Source organism: Haliotis rubra, unplaced genomic scaffold, assembly GCF_003918875.1.
Source record: "Haliotis rubra isolate DU_JTF1 unplaced genomic scaffold, ASM391887v1 Scf435, whole genome shotgun sequence".
NCBI classification, from domain to species: Eukaryota; Metazoa; Mollusca; class Gastropoda; order Lepetellida; family Haliotidae; genus Haliotis; species Haliotis rubra.
The window spans coordinates 433092-458305 of record NW_025767119.1 but is presented as its reverse complement, the minus strand read 5'-3'; the positions used below and the strand labels follow the sequence as shown (position 1 = coordinate 458305).

General features: G+C 42.0%; 1 protein-coding gene across 1 annotated transcript; it reads left to right on the top strand.

Annotated features, from left to right (window-relative positions):
- Positions 1-398: 398 nt before the first annotated feature.
- Positions 399-23874, top strand: LOC124289197. The gene is made up of 15 exons (XM_046725803.1): positions 399-474; positions 2012-2115; positions 2689-2892; positions 8482-8733; positions 9114-9277; positions 10195-10317; positions 10840-10948; positions 14090-14244; positions 15445-15549; positions 17044-17118; positions 18001-18124; positions 19895-20004; positions 20482-20646; positions 20802-20898; positions 23156-23874. The coding sequence occupies exons 2-15, from the start codon at positions 2013-2015 to the stop codon at positions 23245-23247; spliced, it is 1878 nt and encodes a 625-aa protein (XP_046581759.1). The 5' UTR covers positions 399-474; position 2012; the 3' UTR covers positions 23248-23874.
- The last annotated feature ends 1340 nt before the right edge of the window (positions 23875-25214 follow it).

The following is a 25214-nucleotide window of genomic DNA, read 5'->3' as shown; positions in this document are numbered from 1 at the left end:
TGTTCATTATATACCTAAGTCTGTGTTTGTTTGGTTGTTGTTTAACGCCCAAGGGGGGTAATTTCAGGGCAGTGTAGCTGTTTGCCCCGATGCCCTGAGTGTCATATGATCGGACCAGGATGTTTGGTTGGTTGTTGTTTTACGTCGCACTCGGCAATAGTCCAACTATATGTCGGCGGTGTGTAAATATTCGAGTTTTGGCCAAACAATCTATTGATTAACATCATGAGCATCGATCTACATTAATGGGATACCATGAATGTGTCCGGATTAATGAGGTTCAAGTATTCACCAAGACGGCTTCAGTAGCTGCTCGTCAAGGCTTTACGTGCGTTTGAGATTTCAAAGGTTCAGTACAAGCCACGATAACAAGACCAGCGTTATCAGTCATACCAAGCCGTCTTGCGTGCAATGTACATCTATCTATTGTCAAATCTCATGCTGACCTAGTTATTTGGACTGGCCGATCCACAGGTACGTTACCTCAACGTGACAATAGTGTTTGAACAAAATGCTTCATAGTTGTGTATTTCAACTCATAACATGAAATACGTACATTACCTTAAGTAACGCAATATAACCCTTACCGGTGTTTATTTTCAGTCATGTGCTCCAGTGTATATGATATCAATAAGATGTTGTAGATGGTCGTGAGGTTATGTTCCTGTTGTATACAATGTATATGTCCTTATGGGCGTTTATAATTCATGCCCATGGTCCCTAGTGTGGTGGTCAACATTCAGTTGCCGGTGATCTATAGCCCGTTTATATATTGTATTGTTGTCTGCAGTGACTCAATTTGATGATAGCGTACTAGTTTTAAATTGATATCTGTGATACTCTAGTATTTTTATTGTCCTTCCATGACAGTTTTTTACGTTCTAAATTTATTGGTTTTAATATTGATATAAATTAAATTGTTCTCGTCACGACATTGCCAATGTGACGCTAAATATTAACTCACTCACTCACTTATAATTCATAACTATGCGATAGTGTGCGTGTTGCGTACGCCGCTTTGGAGCGAATGTTGTGTGACGCTGTTCTGTGTAATGTCAGGGCGTGCCACGTAAATGTGAAGATGAAGGCCTACCTTGGTGCCTGTGTTCACCTTAGTGCATCACAATTGGGACAAAACGCACACACGGCCATGGTTCTGGCAAAGCAGGAATAATATATACGTGGGATTCGAACCAGTTGTCAGCGGATCAGAACTCTGTATAGTAAACTTAAAATTTAAACCTCTCGTCCCACGGTGATTCGTCCCACTCCAAAGTTACCGGGTGTATTGTCATTCTGCGCAGGTGATTGTACCAGCTCTGCTATGGTTATTGACATTTTACGAACGCTTCTATTCAACTGTGCTAGTGACAACTAGAGTTATCTTTTCTTGTTTCCTGTTTGCGCTCATGCACGCACAGCGTGAACACATGTACCCCATGAGAAGCACTTCTCGCATAGAATTTCTACCCCGCAATTGCACGTCAGTGGGTCTACGTCGGTAATAAAAGAAGAAAGAATACAACTCGTCTTTGTTGAGCCGTCATATGTATCATTTAACGAACTTTTACGCATATACTATATTTTACAGGACACACACACGAAGCCTTCTAAGAGCATGAATATGTTGATCTTACTTCATATATTAACTTGACACGATTGCTAATCTTTTAAGAGAGTTCCTATACGATTTGTAAATCTGAGTCATCATTGAAATCATTGTATTGTATCCCGTTGCCAATATGGTGGAACTATCTGGATCTTTTGTGTTGATTGGGAATGTAAGCTTCGAACTGTGATCCCGCGATCGCAAGAAGGGGCTGCTTGATATCATTTTCATCTTCACAGATCCAATCGTAATGTATTAATTCGGATATCATAGTTGTTATGGGTTTTGTACACGGGTGTTTTCAACTTAGTAACGTTTTGGTAACATTGGTATTCTTTTGTCATATATATACTAGGGGTGGCCTAGTGGTTTACAGATTGATTTTAAACTGTTTGATTGTAGAATGTTGAATCTCCTCATCGTGTGTCTACTCTGTGTGCCGGTTCTCTCGGTGCTACATGGGAAAGATGACAGTGTGTGTACTCCCCCGCAAAACACAAACACAGGTGAGTGAGTGAGTGAGTGCGTGCGTGCGTGTGTGTGAGTGAGTGAGTGAGTGTGTGAGTGAGTGAGTGAGTCAGTGTGTTGGTGTGTGAGTGAGTGTGTGTGTGTGTGAGAGTGAGTGAGTGAGTGTGTGAGTGAGTAAATGAGTGAGTGAGTGTGAGTGGGTGGGTGAGATTGTGAGTGAGTGGGTGTGTGAGTGAGTGAGTGGGTGGGTGAGATTGTGAAAGAGTGAGTGAGTGTGTGTCTGCGGGTGTGAGTGAGTGAGTGAGTGAACGAGTGAGTGCGAATTTATGCCTGCGTGCATGTGTGCCCATTAAGTGACAGACTGGTATAGCCCTGTGTGCTAGGTGTCATTTCTGTATCAGACACGACAAAAAAATCTGTATTTTATGCCGGAAATAATGTTACAAACCACTAGCTATAACGCTGTTTCCCTCCATGAGTTCGTGTATTGTCTGCCTGATGGGTTTGTCCACTTGAGTGTGCGAGTATTGTGTGTGTAAGTATCGCCTTTATTGTGAGTCATGACGTCACTTCCGGATGTATAGTTTCTGTATTCGTCTTGTGTACTCCAGGCCCGACTCGACCTAAGCTCCCGTCGGTGTACTCCGTGCACACTGAATGCAACATCCTCAACAACCAGAACACCGTCGACTCTCAGGAATGGTACGACGGCAGCAACAACAGGGCATTGGTGTCACAGACATCCCAAGGGCTGAGAGCTCTGGGCTACTACTACTACAACGACAACGAGCTGCTTGTTATCAACCCTCAGCCAGGTAAGGGGAGAGGCGTGAAAGGTGAGGATCAGCCTTGATGGGTGGGGGTGGAGAATGGAGAATGGAGATGGGTGACATTATCGGCAGTGGAGAACAGTGGCCGGTGTGGCCGGTGATGTATGGGTAGGAGGGGTGGGCGACACTGCAGTATGGCCGGTGAGAGGGATGAATCGTGTATGGTATGGGTAGGAGGGTGGGCGATAATACCGGTGATGGGTGGGGGTGGAGAATGGAGATGTGGTGACATTATCGGCAGTGGAGAACAGTGGCCGGTGATGAGGTATGACACTGGTATAGAGGGGATGAATTGTGGAGGGGTGGGCGATAATACCGGTGATGGGTGGGGGTGGGTAGGAGGGTGGGTTGATAATACCGGTTAACCGGTGGAGAATATTGCATTATCGGCAGTGGAGAACAGTCGGTGATGAGGTATGAACTTCACAATACGATATATTGCGGTACACTATGACACGCGAACCGGTGATGGGTGGGGGTGGAGAATGGAGACGATCAGTGGCCGGTGATAATTTCTGGTATAGAGGGGATGATGTCTATCGGTAGGGTGGGTGTCATAAACCTACCGGTAATAATTCGAACTTTTATATTTACACTTCGCGAACCGGATATACGATCATTGTGCATTAATATATTTTGAGAATAGTTTTGTTTATTGTTCATACAATTGCATTTGCGTGACGTTTAAACCATATAGATATATAAAAAAATAGATTGGTTACCGGCAAACCAAATGGCGGACGACGCTGCAGACTCCTTTTCTCGAGTTCCAAACTTTAAAGCGAAATCTTCATGACCATCAGTTTGGAAACATTTTCAATTGATCTCTTGTACAGATACATCTGAGTCCTGACAGTGGCCAGTGGCATTGTTTCAAACGAAATGAAACAGTAATTTCTTTACCTTAAAGCATGTGTTACACTTTCACAATATATTGCAATACATATTGTAGCACGCCAACACATATCACAATATATCGCAATACGAAAAGTTTGGACAATACCCAACCCTACAATTGGGAAGGTGGGGAAGGCAGACGGCGATAGGGTTGGGAGATTGGATGCGTGTGAGCGGGACTGAATGTGCGGGTAAGGGTGACAGGGTATGGTTGATCTGGTCTGAGAGAGGAATGGTTGTGAAGTGTTTGACTGAAGTGTGCATGCATGCCTACATGTAAAGCAATAACGAGGTGGGTGATCTGGTCTGAGAGTGGGATGGTTGTGAAGTGTTTGACTGAAGTGTGCATGCGTGCCTACATGTAAAGCAATAACGGGGTGGGTGATCTGGTCTGAGAGTGGGATGGTTGTGAAGTGTTTGACTGAAGTGTGCATGCGTGCCTACATGTAAAGCAATAACGGGGTGGGTGATCTGGTCTGAGAGTGGGATGGTTGTGAAGTGTTTGACTGAAGTGTGTGCATGCAATGCCTGACATGTAAAGCAATAATGTAAAGCAATAACTGGGTGGGTGATCTGGTCTGAGAGTGGGATGGTTGTGAAGTGTTTGACTGAAGTGTGCATGCGTGCCTACATGTAAAGCAATAACTGGGTGGGTGATCTGGTTTGAGAGTGGGAATGGTTGTGAAGTGTTTGACTGAAGTGTGCATGCGTGCCTACATGTAAAAGCAATAACGGGTGGGTGATCTGGTCTGAGAGTGGGATGGTTGTGAAGTGTTTGACTGAAGTGTGCATGCGTGCCTACGTAAAGCAATAAATCTGCAATAAGTGGGATGGTTGTGAAGTGATGACTGGTTGCCTACATGAGAGTGGGGATCTGGTTGTGAAGTGTTTGACTAAAGTGTGCATGCGTGCCTACATGTAAAGCAATAACGGGGTGGGTGATCTGGTCTGAGAGTGGGATGGTTGTGAAGTGTTTGACTAAAGTGTGCATGCGTGCCTACATGTAAAGCAATAACGGGGTGGGTGATCTGGTTTGAGAGTGGGATGGTTGTGAAGTGTTTGACTAAAGTGTGCATGCGTGCCTACATGTAAAGCAATAACGGGGTGGGTGATCTGGTCTGAGAGTGGGATGGTTGTGAAGTGTTTGACTGAAGTGTGCATGCATGTGCCTACATGTGAAAAGCAATAAGAGGGATGGGTGATCTGGTTTGAGAGTGGGCATGCGGCCTACATGTGAAGGGTTTGACTGAAGGAATAGTTGTGAAGTGTTTGTGCATGCGTGTCTACATGTGAAGTGTTTGACTAAATAACGTGAGGTGGGTGTGATCTGGTTTGAGAGTGGAATGGTTGTGAAGTGTTTGACTGAAGTGTGCATTGCGTGCTACATGTAAAGCAATAACGGGGTGGGTGATCTGGTTTGAGAGTGGGATGGTTGTGAAGTGTTTGACTAAAGTGTGCATGCGTGCCTACATGTAAAGCAATAACGGGGTGGGTGATCTGGTCTGAGAGTGGGATGGTTGTGAAGTGTTTGACTGAAGTGTGCATGCGTGCCTACATGTAAAGCAATAACGGGGTGGGTGATCTGGTTTAAGAGTGGGATGGTTGTGAAGTGTTTGACTAAAGTGTGCATGCGTGCCTACATGTAAAGCAATAACGGGGTGGGTGATCTGGTCTGTGAGTGGGATGGTTGTGAAGTGTTTGACTGAAGTGTGCATGCGTGCCTACATGTAAAGCAATAACGGGGTGGGTGATCTGGTTTGAGAGTGGGAAGGTTGTAGAGTGTTTGACTGAAGTGTGCATGCGTGCCTACATGTAAAGCAATAACGGGTTGGGTGATCTGGTTTGAGAGTGGGATGGTTGTGAAGTGTTTGACTGAAGTGTGCATGCGTGTCTACATGTAAAGCAATAACGGGGTGGGTGATCTGGTTTGAGAGTGGAATGGTTGTGAAGTGTTTGACTGAAGTGTGCATGCGTGCCTACATGTAAAGCAATAACGGGGTGGGTGATCTGGTCTTAGAGAGGGGTGGTTGTGAAGTGTTTGACTATTCATTATCAGCTTCTGAAACACCTTCCTGATTCAAGTTTGGAAACTCTACTCAATATTTTTGATGACATTTTGACAACCGGCAACTTTCCTCCTTCGTGACACAACACCATTATCATCCCTATACCAAAACTCGGCCGGGAGCATACCGATCCCTCAAACTACCGTCCTATATCACTAACTAGCTGTGTTTGTAAAACCATGGAGCGCATGGTCAACAATCGATTAATCTGGTACCTGGAGACCAATAACCTCCCTAGTGACCTCCAATGTGGTTTCCGAAAAAAACGAAGTACCATTGACCATCTGGTGCGTCTGGAATCTTTCATCAAAAATTCCATCGTCAACAAACAACATACTGCATCTATCTTCTTCGATTTAGAAAAAGCATACGATACAACGTGGAAAAATGGTATCTTAAAAGATTTACATAAATTTGGATTGAGGGGCAGATTACCTCAGTTCATATCTCAGTTTTTATACAACAGACAATTTCAAGTAAGGTTAGGTTCCACATTGTCGGATTATTTCCACCAAGATCAGGGCGTCCCTCAAGGCAGCATCCTGTCTGTCACCCTTATTAGCATAAACATTAACAGCCTCACTAACGTCCTGAACAGTTGTGTTAATGGGTCCCTTTTCGTGGACGATTTCAATATTTCATGTCGTGGTAAGAACATGCACGCAATAGAAAGGCAGCTACAACTCTGCCTTAACAAAATCCAAAAATGGGCCAATGAAAATGGCTTTAAGTTTTCAAAATCCAAAACAAATTGTATTCACTTTTGTCGTAAATACAGACCACACAAGGATCCAGACCTATCTTTAGATGGTACTCCTATCAAGGTAGTAGAAGAGGCCACATTCCTGGGACTCATATTCTACCGCCACCTGTTATTCTTGCCACACATAAAATATTTGAAAACCAAGTGCTTGAAGGCTCTGGACTTACTAAAAGTCGTTTCAAATACAGAGTGGGGAGGGGATCAGATTACCCTCCTTCACTTGTACAGATCTTTGGTTCGCTCTAAACTAGACTATGGCTCCATTGTTTATGGTGGAGCCTGCAAAAGCAATTTAGAAAAATTAGATTCTATCCACCACCAAGGCCTGAGGCTCTGCCTGGGAGCTTTTAGGACCTCTCCGGTAGACAGTCTATATGCAGAATCTAACGAACCTTCCCTTGAACAACGCCACATTAAACTTTTACTGCAGTATATCACTAAACTACGTTCAGATCAGTCCAATCCAGCATACAATTGTGTTTTCAACCCTCTCTAGGAAAACTTTTTTCCTAAACTGACAAGCCTGGTTCCACCACTTGGAATCAGAATTCAACCACACATATCTGCAGCTAAAATTGATCTCAATAGCATAGGACCTTACCGACTTCTGTCTTCACACCCCTGGCAGATGGTGAAACCACAGGTCGATCTTACCCTCACTAAATTCAAAAAGTCTGAAACAAATCCCTTGATGTTCCAGCAGGAATACATCCAGTTACGTTCCAAGTATGACACCCATAGATCCATTTTCACAGACGGATCCAAGGATGAGGGCCAAGTTGCCAGTGCTACAGTCATTGGATCTAAGACTGTCTCCTCTAGGATTCCCGACAACAGTTCCATTTTCACTGCCGAGGCCAAAGCTATCTTTTCAGCTTTGACCTATATTAAACAGTAGAATCATTCCAAAAACTTCATCGTTTTCACAGATTCATTATCTTGCCTTCAAGCACTTCAAAATGTTACTTCAAGTCACCCAATCATTCTGGACATTTTGGAACTTTACAACGACCTCTCTACTGGCCAATGTGACATAGTCCTCTGCTGGTTGCCGGCTCACGTCGGCATAGCAGGTAACACAAAAGCTGGCGCTGCAACAAAAGCAGCTCTTGACAAACCCTTATCTCAACTGCTGATCCCGCACAGTGATTTCAAACCCACTATCAAAAGCTATACTCGGGACCTCATGCAAAAACGATGGGACACTCAAGAAGGAAGAAATAAACTGTATGAACTGAAACCAACAATTGGTTATACCTATTTGGGTTGTCAGTCAAGACGTGAAGAGGTAATTTTACGACGATGTCGTATTGGCCACAGTCGATTTACTCATGACTATCTGCTGAAAACAGATGGGGATGGACCCCCCCATGTGTGTCTCTTGCGATGAGGTTTTCACCATCAAGCATATTCGTCTGCAAGGGACTCACATTATGATGCAACAAACCTAAAAGATTTATTCTCACGCGTGAGCGCTTATCTGATAGTGAACTACCTGAGGGAAGTTGATCTGTATCAAAAATTATAACTGTGAAATGAAACTATCATAAATTGTAACTGTGAAATGTGACTAACAAATTGCCTGCCTATAAATTTGATGCTATGACTTTTTCTGCTTTTAAATGACAATGTAATGAATATATGTTTTTGAAATAAAACTCATTCCGAGTATGTACTTATAATGTTTATTAATGCAAACTTGTTCTCGTCACTATATGGCTGGAATAATGCCGATGTGACGCAAAACCCAACTCAACTCAACTCAACCATATGTATGTCATGGTTTGTTAAGATCATGCAGCTATATAATTTAAACCGATCACTACACTTAAACGCTTTGTTCCCTAGCTTCCGGAAATCCGACCTGCAAAGTCCAGGATCTCGCGACATCCGACAACAACTTCATGTTTGGGCTGCAGAGGTTCAGGAATGGCTCTGACGGAACTTACCCGGCAGGTAGCGCTTTCGAGTTTGGCGGGAACATCCCCGAGATGTACCTAGGTCGCCAGACGGTGAGAGGTATCCAGACGGACGCGTGGAAGTCATGTGTCTACTGGAAGTCGCTGGACTCCACTATGAACGTCACGTGGTACTACACAGGTCAGTGAAGGTCATTCTTAGGTCAAATAGCTATAGGTATACAATGGCCATACAAAATAAGATAGCAATGTACAAAGCATTTTCTCTCCATGCCTCAAATACGGACATAACGAAGACAAAGAAAATGAACGGCAGATCTCGAGTGAGTGAGTGAGTGAGTGAGTGATATCTCTGCACTATAATATAATGGCTTAAAAATTATGTTCGACACACCATATTATAATTGCCATAGAAGTTAAATATTTTTTTAATTACGACTAATGACTTAGCCAAGTCACATATGTGTGAAATTGGAGTTAGTGGGTGAGTGAGTATGGTTTTACGCCGCTTTTAGCAATGGTCGAGGGGTGAAATGCTGATAAAACACTATATTCCATAAGCTCAGAACATATGGCAGACGGCGTCCAACACGAAACAGGTGCCTGTGCGATGTCACGTGACCGGAAGACGCTTCACGGATGCCACAACATCCTACGACTTTGATCACATCTACGAGTTCTCGGATTTTCTCCCTTACATTGACCTCGGTCCAAAAGTCTTCGAGGTAAAGCGTTTCACGGGCTGTGTTAATTTAGGCGTTGTGTTTACTGGCCAAAATATTTAATTTCCTGGTAACGTATGTTTTTTCTTAACACAGAGACACACACATATACACACGTACGTACGCATGCACGCACGCACTCACGCACTCACGCGCGCACGCATGCACTCACACATTCATTTACCCTCTTGATTACACTGCTAAACCCGACAAGATTATGTAACAGGTCACAGTTTAGTTCTGGGAACCCCAAATTCCAGAAACTCTTGGCGCTATGGCCAATTTCTCACAAAGGATTTGACAAAATTCAACATGCAGTATATGCTAAGAATGGAAAATGAAAACTTTTTTTTTTCGAAAACTCAAAATATATATTACCTCGCTCGAAATGAATGTTTTTTTCGTGTTTTGGAGATTGTAAAAGAATAACAGTATCTTTATAAGTATCTTGACACAAAATTTGACTCAGTTTGCCCTAATTCGGGTAATTTAGGGCGTTGTGAAAATAACTCGCCCATCGGCGAGCATATTTACATTTGCTCAAAATTGTACATATTGCAACCATTCTGATGTGCATAGTTTCCCCGGTATAATTATGTCCATCCATATCGTACCACTATTGTTAATTAGTTACGTTAATTAACAATTTGTTACGCTCTTTGGTTCCAGTAGTTTAACGAAATGGCAGGACAAATGGACATCTTCCTTCCGTAAACTTTCAAATTAAAACTGCTTACCTCCAGTCGAACATCTTAATGATCAAGAACTTAAGATTTTCATTTTATATTTCAAGTATAGGTCCACGAGAAAATGAATCTATCTGTGAACTGAATCTTCACTGTACAGTCTACACTGTTTGTAGTTGGTCTTCCCTGGAATGTAATGTGTATTATATTGAATGTGTATGACGTCTCTGAAAGGTGCCAGACAACACTATCTGCCCGGGGAGGAAGAACACCAAGCCCTTGCCCCAGTTCGGCATGTATTTCAAGATGAAGTCAGAGCTGATTGTCCCAACATCCAGCTTTGTAACCTTCATGTGGGTAAGTGGGTGAGTGAGTTTAGTTTTAAGACGCACTCAGCAATATTCCAGCTATATGGCGGCGGTCTGTAAATAATCGAGTCTGGACCAGACAGTCCAGTGATCAACAGCATGAGCATCGATTGGGAACCGATGACATGTGTCAACCAAGTCAGCGAGCCTGACCACCTGATCCCGTTAGTCGCCTCTTACGACAAGCATGGGTTGCTGAAGATCAATTATAACCCGGATCTTCACGGGTATTATGTGGGTAAGAGATGCAGATCTGGACAGGATCTTCAGATTATATACGACTAACGAAACAATGTTCTTGCAACTAATTTGCATAGTTTATGAAAATCGACCACCCTTTCCCATCAACCCTAAAACATCCATGCCGCCATATTGCTGTGTGTAAACAACCACTCTCACCCTGAAATATCCCTTTTAACAATGACAGCTTGAAGTATTCAAGTTTTGTTTGTAACCACTCATTATTACACTGTACAAACACGTGTTAAGCTTACCCGGTCACTGTTTACAGGAATGGTATGACTTCTCCACGAAGATGTCCAAGTTCCAGTACCGGCCGGTGCCGACGGCGTCTACGTACCGCACCAACATGGTGTCCGAGATACACGACTACAACACCGGTAAGCCTTCCCAAGCGGCGTTCATGCTTGTTGATCGAATGAATTTAGCAATATCCCAGCAATATCACGGCGGGGAAAAACACAAATGTGCTTCTCACATTAATCCACGATGGGCCACGAACCTGGTTAGGTCACATAAACAAATAGTCCTGCTTCTCATCATTTTTTAAAAAACATATGGGTCGGGCGGGCGGATTTTATTTTTACATTTTTTATTTTATTTTATGTCCAAAACCCCTTGATTTCTGTGGAAATTTAATTTTCTCCGATAGAAAATCAAAACTTAGAAGTGTGAATAACTCATGCACATTTTGAGAATGAAAGTTGCATTTTCTCTAATGTAAAAAATAAAAGATATCTTATGGTCGGGTCGAATTTTTGGGTCGGGCAATAATGTGAAACACATTTTTTTTATATATGGCCTTAAAATCTAGCCTACCCTATCAATCCTCACAGATAAGTATGAATAGCGTAACTATACTTTGAAATTATGAGACTATTTACTAATTAACTATTTACTTCGCTCGTTAGATACGTTTTGAAACAACTCGTTGTAAGGTAAATGTTATCTGACAGACACTTGTGTAGTAATCTCATTATACATGTATCTATAAAGACAATAGTTACAATGGCTTTACGGGCAATTCTAATTCAACTTAGAATGTAACACGAGTTCGGATTGGTCAATGCTGTTTATTTCTGACTGTATAATCAGCATGTACTGTCGCAATTTTAGAACCGATTCACCAAAACCTTTGAATGTATCCATACACTATAGGGGTAACGCTGTTTTCAGGACATTGTCATTTGCTAAAAGCCTACGTCTTCAATTAACTCTGCTAATGTAACAAAATGGGTGGAATTTGTGCTAAAAATGTCAGAACAGTATCGTAATTTAATTGTAAGTTTACTTTAAAAAACTCGCAACAGGGTTGTTGACCCAACACTGTTAGATCAAGAACAAGATTTATGACGTCATGATGGAGCGTGACGTCATTTGACAACAGAACTGTTAATGGCCCGTCGTGTCCTTATTAGACCCATTTCACGTGGTGCAGGTATAGGTGTGGTTCTTGTGTCTCGATGCGCAGGCTCCTGTTTTAATCCACCTGTTGCTTGGCCGTCACCTGGCTATGTGGTCAGTTCTACACTGTAATGACGTTGCAGTTTGAAAAAACGTATACATTGTACTAAGAGTGTTACCACGTAACCAAATTGTAGAACATATACAACCTGAGTCGGTCGTCTTTCCAACAGTACCTTTTTTCATGAAACCTATGAAACGTATATGCACTACATCTTGCTTGCCATCGGTGAATGTGCCGGCATTCTACGTTTGTTACTAAAGTTCTTACATAAATCGTACGATATGTCACTCCTCTTCCACCTAATTCACTTTTTATATCGATAGTACTCTACATCACGCAGATAAATGCAATTTGCAGTTTTGAACACTGTTTGAAATTCGTTTTTCTATGATAGCATCCGCTGATTGTAGATAAAATTTTACTGAAAATTACATGCATCGTAAATCTCGCCAGTTTTGACACATTACTAAATCACCATTCACTGCGTTTTGCGTAATTTATGGTAAAATGTCAAATTTTACTGGGAGAATTGAATTTAAAAGAAAAAGATGTATCATTGTGATCAGCAGTAGTTTTGTTGTTGTATGATCGAATCACCAATGCTCGTTCTGAAACATTATCAATGAACCGAGAATCGCTGAGAATGTTTTGGAAAATACGCAAACGTCAAAGTGAAGTTTCAGCCATATTACATAGTGTTTATAAAATCACGTCACATGTATGTCGGTTATGTTTCTGGGTCCATAAAATTCAACACCATCTTCCTTTACATGAAGCCCTGAATTCCTCATACAGTTCAAAATAAACTGACAAATGGACTTTGTCACCAATACGAAGTGTTTCAGTGAAATCTAACGAAATATATCGAAGATATGAGTTGCCGTGCTGTGAAAGAATACTTGTTTGAAATGTATACAAAGCCAATCTCAGATTTTACACTGTGTATCCGTTCGCCTACTTGTTGCATACAATTGCTCATTAGTTTTAGAACATGCATGGAAAGGTATCGTAGCAAGCGATAGTTAAATAAAACAGGTGTATGCCAATGATTTTCTAGATTCATCACAACATATTATAGTTTTTGAAAGCATGACGCCATAACTGACGCAAACTCACGCACAACGATGACGGTACTTCTCTTAATTTCTGACTATTTCCCTTTGGTCACAATGAAAACAAAAGAAAATAACAACAAAGCAGACTGTCAGAAGTTTCGGACTGCTTACATGTCACATTTATGCATATACTTTGCTTGAAACAACGAAAATGTCCTTCGAAAACTCGTGTCCAGTGAACACGCCATTTTGAAAAAGTCGCTTCCCGATAGTGATGTCATACGGACGTCAACATTGTTATACATATTTGGTATTTTCATTGAGGCGAGGTTATGAATGAAAATACACACGACCAATCCGTCCTGCTGCTTACATTTTCTGTTCTTATTAAGGAATCAACGCGCCATTACAATTTACAGCGGTCCGCTCTTTTTGGATAACAAGAGGGCAGTTTCATGATAGTTCCATCCATCTTAGCTATAACACTGTAATTTATTCATCATTGTCATATTTAGTCAGTATGCACATAACAAATGTTGAAGTTTGAAAGGGGAACTACTTTTTCTGGCGATGGTGTAAGTTCAAGGAGTGATATGATTAACCTTTGACATAGAGGAACTTGGACTTGGTTTTAATAACGAATTCCTTTCAGGAAAAAACAGCGTAAAAAGAGCTAAATTAGAATGGGAACTGTGTTTAATAAATTGAGGGCGTATACGCGTCGCCGATATAATTAAATTTGCGGCTATATAACCACCGGTATACGTCCCGAATTCGTGAAAGAGAGTACAGTTATCCCCTAATCATGACGTCATCGTTGAAATGACGTAACAATTAAATGACGTCGGGAACCTCAATGAAACATGTTGTTTGGCTGTACTTTCCACAATCAAGACACTGGCTATAGAAGAAATAAAGTTCACTCTACCCCATGTATATTGTAACATAGTATTGCTTAGCCCAGTTGTACTTGCTACAGCTGCAGCGTGGTGTTTCAGGCACAGCCTATGTGATCGACACCGTGGACGGCAACTGCACTGTCCACGCCATCACTGGTTTGGACTCTGTGAAGGTTGACCCCACTCACGTCAAGATGGTGTCAACACAAGATTTTCAACACTCTGTGACCGGAACTCTAGCCTACGACGGGGTGGTAAGTATCGGGCTCCACAGCAGAAAGGGGGATTTCATAGGTTACATAACTAATGTTTAGGCATAGGCGACATTGAAAATGACCCTGTTCTGTGTTTCTAAAATGTTGATCATTACACACGGAATGGTCATTCAATGACATTCGTTATATAATCTAATAATATATAAATTACAAATGCATTTGAAGACCTCATATCCACCACAAAGATTCTCAGTGGCACTAAGGACAAATAATGCGCACAGCGCAGACATAAATACATACCCCGGTTAACCCATGGTGTCTGTTTGGTGCTAGAAGATTAATAGTAATATGACCATCTTATTCCACCAGGTACCCATTCACTGCTGGTACACTGAGCCAAATGTATTTTGTGACATATAACCTCATAGAGTAGATGACATTTTCTTAGCAACGTTGCGTTCTGGAAATTAACTGATGTTTATTTTTAGGGGTATATTTTTATTTGTTTGTTTTGGGGTATTTTTGTTTGTTTGGTCTTTTTTTTCTGAATGCATTGGGTAGAGGGAAGTAACTCGGTTTTGTTTGCCTCGTCAACTCCGAGTTTTGCCTTCTAGAAACCGCGGAAATATTCCAGATCTGTTCGAATGAATGTTGCTAAGCCACAGTTTCTGTCAATCAATGTCCAGTAAACTCCTCATCATGGTTATAGACCCGTGAAGGTCCGGGTTAGAATATTTATCTTTAGTAACCCATGCTTGTCGTAAGAGGTGACTAACGGGATCGGGTGGTCAGGCTCGCTGACTGGGTTGACACATGTCATCGTATCCCAATTGCGCAGATCGGTGCTCATGCTGTTGATCACTGGATTGTCTGGTCCAGACTCGATTATTTACAGACCGCCGCCATATAGCTGGAATATTGCTCAGTGTGGCGTAAAACTAAACTCACTCACTCACTCGAATGAATGTTGCTAAGCAACAGTTTCTGTCAATCTATGTCCAGTAAACACATCATCATGGTTATAGACCCGTGAAGATCCGGGTTAGAATTGGTCCATGCAGGTACCCGATTCATTAATCAGGGTATTTATTAACCCAGACGATTGTCCAGAAGAGGTAATAAAAATTTCTGACAACAATATAAGAAAATGTCGCACACAGTGATATTGAGAAACGTTCTTGTAAGTCCTTTACTCTCCTGAAAATGCATCACATAAAGGACTAACACGTCTTGTTGAAGAGGGCAGTGCGTGGTATTGACTGCGACGTGTGGGTGGAGGAACGGAACGACTGGCCAGCTCCTGGGTCGGGGGTCAACTCGACGTGGGAGTTCCTGTACGCCACCGTAAGTAACAACGTCGTGAATCTGTACTCACTGACTGAGTTTTGGTTTTACGCCGCTTTTAGCAGTATTCCAACAACATCACGGCGGGGGACACCAGAAATGGGCTTCACACATTGTACCCATTTGGGAATTCGAACCCGGGTCATTTGGCGTGACGAGCCAACGCTTTAACCACTAGGCTATCCCACCGCCCCCGTGAATCTGTAGATTCTACTGAACATGTAATAACGATACCAATGTACATCCTGAATGTTGGGAAATATTGGGCGACGTGGGGATAATACTGCGACATGATGGGCCTCTTTCTAAGTACAATGAAGTAGGTTTATAACGAATACGTTTATAACGAATATTCGGATGTAACGAACTGTTTTAGGGTCCCGGGTGCTTGCTACATATTTAAGTATAGTATAACGAACTTCGCTTATAACTAACTAAAATTAATGCCCCTCGAGTTCGCTATATATCCGTAGTTTACTTTAATAATACCTTAGAGGAACACGCGTGGATGCAGCTGTTTTTAAGAGTTCCGTAAATTAAACCACTAGGGAAAGTTATGTCCATTGTTCTTGGAAGTGTTTTATTAGCATAACTGAATAACTCCCCTAGGGCAATTATTTCTATATAAAAACAATAAAATTGTTCTCATAGTGATAATCTTCATCATGCCTAATACATTCCACGCGTATCAAATAAGTAAGCCCTCGTGGAGTAAGCCGTTTAATCACCCTCACTACGGTTGTTATTTAAATAACTACCTTGTAAGGGTGATTACCAATACTTAACTTATTGCGTTGCTTGTAGTTTAATAGTGGGTATCTGTCTTGAGACACTAAGTAGAAAGCACTTAATGTTTGTTTTGTCTTTTGCTTTGTACACAGACTGTTCTTGCCGAGCGGTGGGAAAGTAGGTTAACATTTACTTTAATACGTGAGTTTGAACACTATTAATTGTCACGTAATAGGATTATTGTGCTGGTCCGCACTCTCAACTGAAGTAGCCGTGAAGATCCGGGTTAGAATCATACGTTATATTTGGGATTACACTTTCTTAGTAAAGTACAAATTCTGGTACTTTTGTTGGGTTGAGTCCCATCCGGGATTCGAACCCACACCCTAAGACTCAGGCGCCTTATCGTCAGCACACAAACTCAGCCGTCTAACCCGCTCAGCCACCGCCACTTCCACAAACATGGGAGTCGGACAACTGGTAGTCTACAATACGATAACGAGATGTAAATTGTGTCCTGGCGATTAGGTGCCTGACTCTGAGGGTGTGGGTTCGAATCCCGGGACTCAACCCAACAAAAGTACTAGAATTTGTACTTTACTAAAAACGTATAATCCCAAATATAATGTATGTTAAAGATATCGTGCTAGCTCATACTCTAGCGGTAGTCCGAGACAATATCGTACATGATTTATTAATTTTGAAATGAAGTTTGATGTACATGTGGTCCAGCCCTGATGCATAAATGTGATGGTCTCATTTCAGCCGATTTGGTTGTCTCAACATGGCTACGGGAACAACTCGATACTTCCGGTCCAGCTGTCAATCGCCGCGGCATCGGTAAGAATGGGGGAGTGACTGACCATTTGCTAGACATGGAGTGTGTGCCTATGCGGGCGCGTGCGTACGTGCATGTGCGTGTGCATATGTGTGGGGTGTTGATTTACAAAATCACCTCCTCCTCCTCGTGTCAAACGACCTCCTCATCTCAGAGTTCATCAAGGTGTACTCCTGTGGCACAGTAAGAACCAACAAAATCGGGTGGTCAGACTCGCTGACACATGTCATCGTATCCCTTTTGCGTAGATCGATGCTCATGCTGTTGACCCCAAGATTGTCTGGTCTTCATACGATTATAACAGACCACCGCCATATATCTTAAATATTGCGGAGTGCAGCCTTAAACAACTTATAAACGAAACAAAAGCATACGTTTCTTGTGCGCAATTGGATAGTTTTGTCTGCTCTGCGTGTTGTCGCAGAACTGGAACCGACAACCCATTGTTTTCATGACAGAGAGCATCCAGCAAACGTCCTTAAAATAATTACCTGGTATATAGGTTTTAAGTAGTTAGTTTCATTCACCTGACAAGCTTCAATGCATGTGTTTTGAAGCGTGTCCAAGGTGGCAATATCTTACTATCGTTTGGTCAAATACGGTGAGTCGTTTGAATTGATTGAGAGTCACAGTAAATATATTATAAATGAGTTGTCAGCTTGCAGTTGGAGGAAAGCCCAATCTGAACTTTTGCGGCTATGCGGCTGGCAAACCTGCAAAGATATTCAGCACAAACACACGATCTCGGGTTTCTACAAAGCCAATTGCTCCCCATCAAATAATATGAATTGGAGTTGCCCTATTCTCGCCACTCCCTCAGTGCAATAGCAGGACCCCGTCACCATGTTTTCGGACTTTGATTTGATCTGATGCTTTTTTCACAGTTACCTTTCTACTCCACCTACAACATCTACGAATACGACGACGATGAGCCGTCCCTCCTCGACTTTGACATCACGCCATGTTTCGGCCCCACCCACAAGAAGGATATGAAGTTTGTCCTGCCAGGTAGCTTTGACCATGTAGTGTACGGTATCAGTTTAGGTAACAAGATTCTGTTAATCAGGGTACCCTCTTAACCAACGACGTATTGTGTATGTCAATTCTTAGTTAGAATTATCCATGTCACTGTGGCTGTTGATGTAGTGTTAGTTGTAGTGAGGTAGTAGTAGATGTTCCAGATGTTTTACTATTATGTTTTGAGACATTGATTGTTGTAGCTGTTAGTGGTAGCTGTATTAGAGTGAGTGAGTGAGTGAGTTTAGTTTTACGCCGCACTCAGCAATATTCCAGCTATATGGCGGCGGTCTGTAAATAATCGAGTCTGGACCAGACAATCCAGTGATCAACAGCATGAGCATCGATCTGCGCAATTGGGAACCGACGACATGTATCAACCAAGTCAGCGAGCCTGACCACCCGATCCCGTTAGTCGCACGCATAGTCGCCTTTGTGGCAAGCATGGGTTGCTGAAGACCTATTTTACCCTGGATCTTCACGGGTCTGTATTAGATAAAGTAGTACATGTTGCTTGCATCAGTATTAGCATTAGTAATAGTAGTAGTAGTAGTAGTAGTAGTAGTTTTTGTAATATTTCTTCTTCTACTACTATTACACCTACAACCACAACAAGAGTGAGTGAGTGAATTTATTTTTACGCCGCACTCAGCAATATTCCAGCCATATGGCGGCGGTCTGTAAATAATCGAGTCTGGACCAGAGAATCCAGTGATCAACAGCATAAACACCGATACCACGACAAGAAATAGAAGCAGTAGCAGCAGCGGCTGTAGAAGTAGTAGTACGTAAAGAAATAGTAGTAGTAGTAGTAGTAGTAGTACGTCAAGAAATAGTAGTAGTAGTAGTAGTATGACAAGAGATAGTAGTAGTAGTAATAGTAGTAGTACGACAAGAAATAGTAGTAGTAGTAGAAGTACGACACTAAACAACAGTAGTAATAGTAGTAGTAGTATGACAAGAAATAGTAGTAGTAGTAATAGTAGAAGTACGACAAGAAACAGCAGTAGTAGTTGTAATAGTAGTAGTACGACACGAAATAACAGTAGTAATAGTAGTAGTAGTAGTACGACAAGAAATAGTAGTAGTAGTAGTAGTAGTAATAGTAGAAGTACGACAAGAAATAGTAGTAATAGTAGTAGTACGACAAGAAACAGTAGTAGTAGTACGACACGAAATAACAGTAGTAATGTAGTAGTAGTAGTACGACAAGAAATAGTAGTAGTAGTAATAGTAGAAGTACGACAAGAAACAGTAATAGTAGTAATAGTAGAAGAACGACACGAAATAACAGTAGTAATAGTAGTAGTAGTAGTACGACAAGAAATAGTAGTAGTAGTAGTAGTAGTAATAGTAGAAGTACGACAAGAAATAGTAGTAATAGTAGTAGTACGACAAGAAACAGTAGTAGTAGTTGTAATAGTAGTAGAACGACACGAAATAACAGTAGTAATAGTAGTAGTAGTACGACAAGAAATAGTAGTAGTAGTAGTAGTAGAAGTACGACAAGAAATAGTAGTAGTAGTAATAGTAGAAGAACGACACGAAATAACAGTAGTAATAGTAGTAGTAGTAGTAAAAAAAAATAGTAGTAGTAGTAGTAGTAGTAGTAGTTTGTATTGTTCTCTTTGCAGCTGTTCTATTTGTACAAACCCCAGCAGTAGTATATATATCGGCAGTAGAGATTTATGCAAAATAAAGTTTATTCAATAATGCGATCAAGAAACCATGCCTTTCACATATGTCCTGCCTATCCTTCAGCTCAGTACAGCAAACTCGTGTCAGATGAAATGACGATGTTCCGGTATTTCATCTTGGTGACGGTGGCGGGTTACACAACCGTCTCCCCCATCAGAATAACAAACATTCAGGTACTCTCATACCCATGTCTTCTTATCAAATCATCAACAACGTACTCTCCAACCTCCGTCTCCCCTGACAGAGTAACAAACATTCAGTTAGTTCCCAACATCTGTCTGCCCCAAAATATAAATATTTAGACACCCCCTTGCCTCTCTTTTGACTATAAGGACAAAAACAAAACCATTACGTTACTCGTAAACCAAAGTGCTCCCTGTTTGTACGTAAAGCTCCTCTCCAACCTGCATCTCATTCATCGCAGAATGTCAAACATTAAATTACTCTCCAACCCAGTGTTTCCTAGCCGAATGTCAAACATGCAACTACTGCTCAACCTCCAATTTTCCACCAGAATGACTACCAATAACTTAGTCTCCAACATCCTTCTTCCCTAACAGAATGCCAAACATTGAGGACCAATCAGTTCAATTATATTAATACACGTTAGTGGTGGACTGAGAGTACTCTCCCCTGACAACGTGTTGCAGGTGAGCTTCCTGGATAGTAAGGATGTCTTGGTGTCATTCCGACTCCTGGACAAGGCTCCACTACCCGGCGATGTTGTTAACCCCGCGACTCAGCTGTCGCTGGAGGACGCTGTTGACATCCTCAAGTACGGCATTAACTCCGGCAACTTCACCATCAACATCAACGTAAGACTTTCACAGAAAGGAGTTATTTCAGGTCATCATCTTAGGTGACCGTAAACATAAACTATTCTTACTGGTAGTTGCAAACACTTTGGCAGGTCTGCTTTGATGATCATGAATTGTTGAGGAGTGACAAGTATTAATGCTGTTATTTACAGGGAGTGATTATGAAGCCACGCCCCTACTCTGTGAGTTCTAAAGACACGGTAATAGTGGAACATCCCTGGAAGAATGTCAAACTGGAGTATGCAGGAGGTGAGCTATAGTTTGTAAACAGCAAGAAGTGAGCTAACATTGTAAACAGTGGGTGAGGTGAGCAAAAGGTGTTAACAGAGGGTGAGGTGGGATAACGTTGTAAACAGAGGGTGAGGTAGGCTAACGTTGTAAACACAGGATGTTATGAGCTAACGTAAACAGTGGGTAAGGTGAGCAAATGGTGTTAACAGACGGGGAGCTGGGCAAACATTGTAAACAGAGGCTGAGTTGCTAACGATGTAAACAGAGGGTGAGGTGAGCTAACGTTTAAGGTGAGAGGTGGGCTAACGTTGTAAATAGATGGTGAGCTGAGCTAACATTTTAAACAGAGGGTAAGGTGAGTTAACGTTATAGACAGGGCGAGGTGGTCTAACGTTGTAAACAAGGGGTGAGGATCACTAGCTTTGTAAACAGAGAGTGAGGTGGACTAACGTTGTTAACAGAGGGTGAGGTGTACAAACGTTTTAAACAGAGGGTGTGGTGGAATAACGTTGTAAACAGTGGGTGAGGTGGAATAACGTTATAAACAGAGGGTGAACCGGACTAGCGTTGTAAACAGTGGGTGGTGTGAGCTAACGTTATAAACAGAGGGTGAAGTTAGCTAACATTGTAAACAGAGGGTGAGGTGAGCTAACGTTGTAAACAGAGGGTGAGGTGAGCTAATGTAAACAGAGGGTGAGGTGAGCTAATGTAAACAGAGGGTGAGGTGAGCTAATTTTGTAAACAGAGGGTGAGGTGAGCTAATGTAAACAGGTGAGCTAAGTTTGTAAACAGAGGGATGAGGTGAGCTAATGTAAACAGAGGGTGAGGTGAGCTAATGTAAACAGAGGGTGAGGGGGCGTTGTAATCAGAAGGTGAGGTGAGCTAACGTTATAAACAGAGGGTGAGGGGGCAAACGTTCTAAACAGGGGGTGAGGTTGAATAACATTGTAAACAGAGGGTGAGGTTGAATAACATTGTAAACAGTGGGTCAGGTGGGCTAACGTTATAAACAGAGGGTCAGGTCGGCTAACGTTATAAACAGAGGTTCAGGTGGGCTAACGTCATAAACAGAGGGAGAGGTGGACACGCGTTGTTAACAGAGGGTGAGATGAGCTAACGTTGTAAACAGAGGGTGAGGTGGGCTAACGTGGTAAACAGGGGGTGAGATGAGCTAATCTTGTAAACAGAGGGTGGGGTGGGCTAATGTAAACAGTGGGTGAGGTGGACTTACGTTGTAAACAGTGGTGATGTGAGCTAACGTTGTAAACAGATGGTGAGGGGGACAACGTTGTAAACGGAGGGTGAGGTGAGCTAACGTTGTAAACGGAGGGTGAGGTGATCTAACGTTGTAAACGAAGGGTAAGGTGAGCTAACATTGTAAACGGAGGGTAAGGTGCGCTTGCGTTGTAAACGGATGGTAAGGTGAACTAACGTTTTAAACAGAGGGTAAGGTTGTCTAACGTTGTAAACACAGTGTGAGGTGAGCTGACGTTGTAAACAGAGGATGAGGGCCTAACGTTGTAAACAGTGGGTGACGTGAGCTGACGCTGTAAACAGAGGGTGAGGGTCTAACGTTGTAAACAGTGGGTGACGTGAGGTAACGTTGTAAACGGAGGGTAAGGTGGACTAACGTTGTAAACAGAGGGTTTAGATGGTATAATGTTGTAAACGGAGGGTGATGTGGGCTAACGTTGTAAGCAGAGGGTGAGGTAGGCCAACGTTGTAAACAGAGGGTTAGATGGGATAACGCTGTAAGCGGAGGGTGAGGGTGAGGTCAGCTACCGTTGCATACATAGTATGAGGTCATTCAACTTTGGAAACACAGGATGAAGTGAGTTAACGTTGCTAAGACAAGATTCTGTGAACGAGAAGATTTGATGTTACGTTGTGCTCACAAGATGAGCCCAACTAACGTTATAAACATAGGATAAGATCCACTGACATTGGAAGCATATTAGGAGATAACATAATTTTGTAAACACAGGCTGCTACCAGCTGACGTAAATACAGGATGAGATCAGTGAACGCTGAGAACAATGGATGAGATCAGATGGCGCTAAAAACCATTTTGCACATAGGGTGGTGTCAGCTAATGTTTAAAGTACAGGATGAGGTCACGGGCCCTCGTGTCTTTGAGAGGATTAGAGATTCCGAAAAAATAAAAAAAACATTGAGATGACTAACGTTTGTAAACATGAGATCAGGTCAGCTAATGCAGTAAACATTGCATGCAGGAGAGTAAGAATGCTATTCATGACAGGTGTTTGTTCACAGGGGAGCGTGGTCGGCCTGGGTGTAGGAATGCTGGTCGTGGCATTTGGCATCGGTTTCGTCGTCTATATGGTCATCAAGAAGAGACGCTCGTGAAGCAACTGCTGGAGGACTATCTGGAACGGTTGTACATTTCCTGTGACGGGTGTTTACAATTTTGTGATGGATGAGAAAGACCGGAACAACGTCCTTTGGTCAACCAAAAGCAGGTTATAGTTGAAGTTAGATAAATGTACACCAAAATACGGTTATAACGAGGACCACTCATACTGGATCGTTATAACGGATCAGTTAAAGGATATAGCAGATGCTCGGGACAAATACAACAGCTCGTTATATCCGTCAGTTCGTATTAAGCGTGTTTGTTATAAACGTTGTTTACTCTAGTTTTAATGATCATCCGACACATTATGTAAACATGCTTATATGGCTTTAGGGGTGTAAATCGCTAGTTGGTGGTATTTAAAGTGACACAAAAAGAACTGTTTTTTCGATGTTGGTGTATTTGATATTGATTTCATGTCCCTATGTTTTGTACACAAGTGTTTCTGTGATCTTTGACCATTACGCAAGGTAACGTTTTCACAACGCTTGCAATTGTTCTGCTGAATCGACTTTTGACGTGCATACTTTCTTCTTTTCGGCAGACTAGATACAAGTATTATTGTGTAACATTATGCTAATAAATGTATTATACTCCAATGAAATAAATATATGTTTGAACTCTCTTTGTTGGGACGTCGGGTAATCTTCACTTGACCATTTTCCTTTTTAAAAATAAGGTTCAAGATTTAGAAAGAATTTCCATTATAAACTAGTTGATGTGTTATTGCACATACCCTACTTGGGACTGATGGGGTCCATACAGACCCCACTGACAAATCTTTGACCAGCATTTAGAATTCCTCAAGCAATCAGATTCATTAACCTTTTTTCGGGTCTTCTGTGACTTGTGTGCCTACAGCACATAAGAATAGATTAACAAAACTTATTTGAACTTATGCAACGGGAGCTTGGTGGTGATCACTCTGGTGAAACTGATGGTGGATCTGATGAAGATTATCAACCATCTGAAGGATCTGAAAGCACAGAATCCGACTGTGACCTAGAGGATGACGCTACTTCCAACTCTGACAAGGAGACTGATGTACAAAGACAAGCTCCTGACAGGTATGACAGCCGTGATGGAGGACAGTGGTTCAAGGACCCAATGCGATTAGCTCGAACGCTTCAGAGAAATATTATTCGCCAGCTGAATGGAAAAGTCACCAATCAAGATCCAGTGGGAAGCCTTCACTTTGAATGTGTGTCCTGAAATTGTTGACCATATTGTCAAATGGACAAATATGTTTGCTGAAACTAAGCTTGGCACACAGTGGAAGCGAAAATTTTAAGAAAACATGTAGTCTAATCCTATACAAGCCGATCCCTTAATTAATGAACATAGACTCTCCCAGTGTGTTAACACGGTCGGAAATTCGACCGATTAGCACAGAACCACTCAAGCATGATTCGACGGATCGGCACTGCTGACTGTTCAAAATTCGACGGATTAGGCCGTAATCGTCTGTCAATTGGGAGATAACCGTCTGCGTGTATTTACCATCGACCATCACCTTCCAGCGTTGACAAGTTTTGGTGTAACCACAGTAAGCATGCTGTCATGGACAATCAAGTGGAGGAGATGTTAGTTGATAATGTATATATCTTAGACCCCACTAGACACTGGCCTGACACCATATTGCATCGACCCGCCTTCATACTGTGCAGAGTATTTACAATTATGGAAACCAAACTCACACATGCCCGATAAAAGTAGCATTAGGACAGGTTATCATTGTGACATTCTAGCTACAATTCACCTACAAGTAATGTGAAAGGGCAAAATAGTGTGAATGTGTGATAAATTTATAATTCGAGGGTCTTTATCTCGTACGCAACTACTTGTATGAACGTGCACATGGTTTTACCCTCGACAGATACAGTGGAACCCTATGTAGTGTCAGTGGTCCCGCAAACTGATTAAACAGTGTAGTGTCCTGTGCTGTAAGATTTGATAAACG

Excerpts from the sequence above, each read along its gene's own strand:
- LOC124289197 (XM_046725803.1), top strand. The coding sequence starts at position 2,013 with ATGTTGAATCTCCTCATCGTGTGTCTACTCTGTGTGCCGGTTCTCTCG. Across the intron at positions 9,278-10,194 it reads TCGGTCCAAAAGTCTTCGAG|GTGCCAGACAACACTATCTG; the intron begins GTAAAGCGTTTC and ends CGTCTCTGAAAG. Across the intron at positions 20,005-20,481 it reads TCAGAATAACAAACATTCAG|GTGAGCTTCCTGGATAGTAA; the intron begins GTACTCTCATAC and ends AACGTGTTGCAG.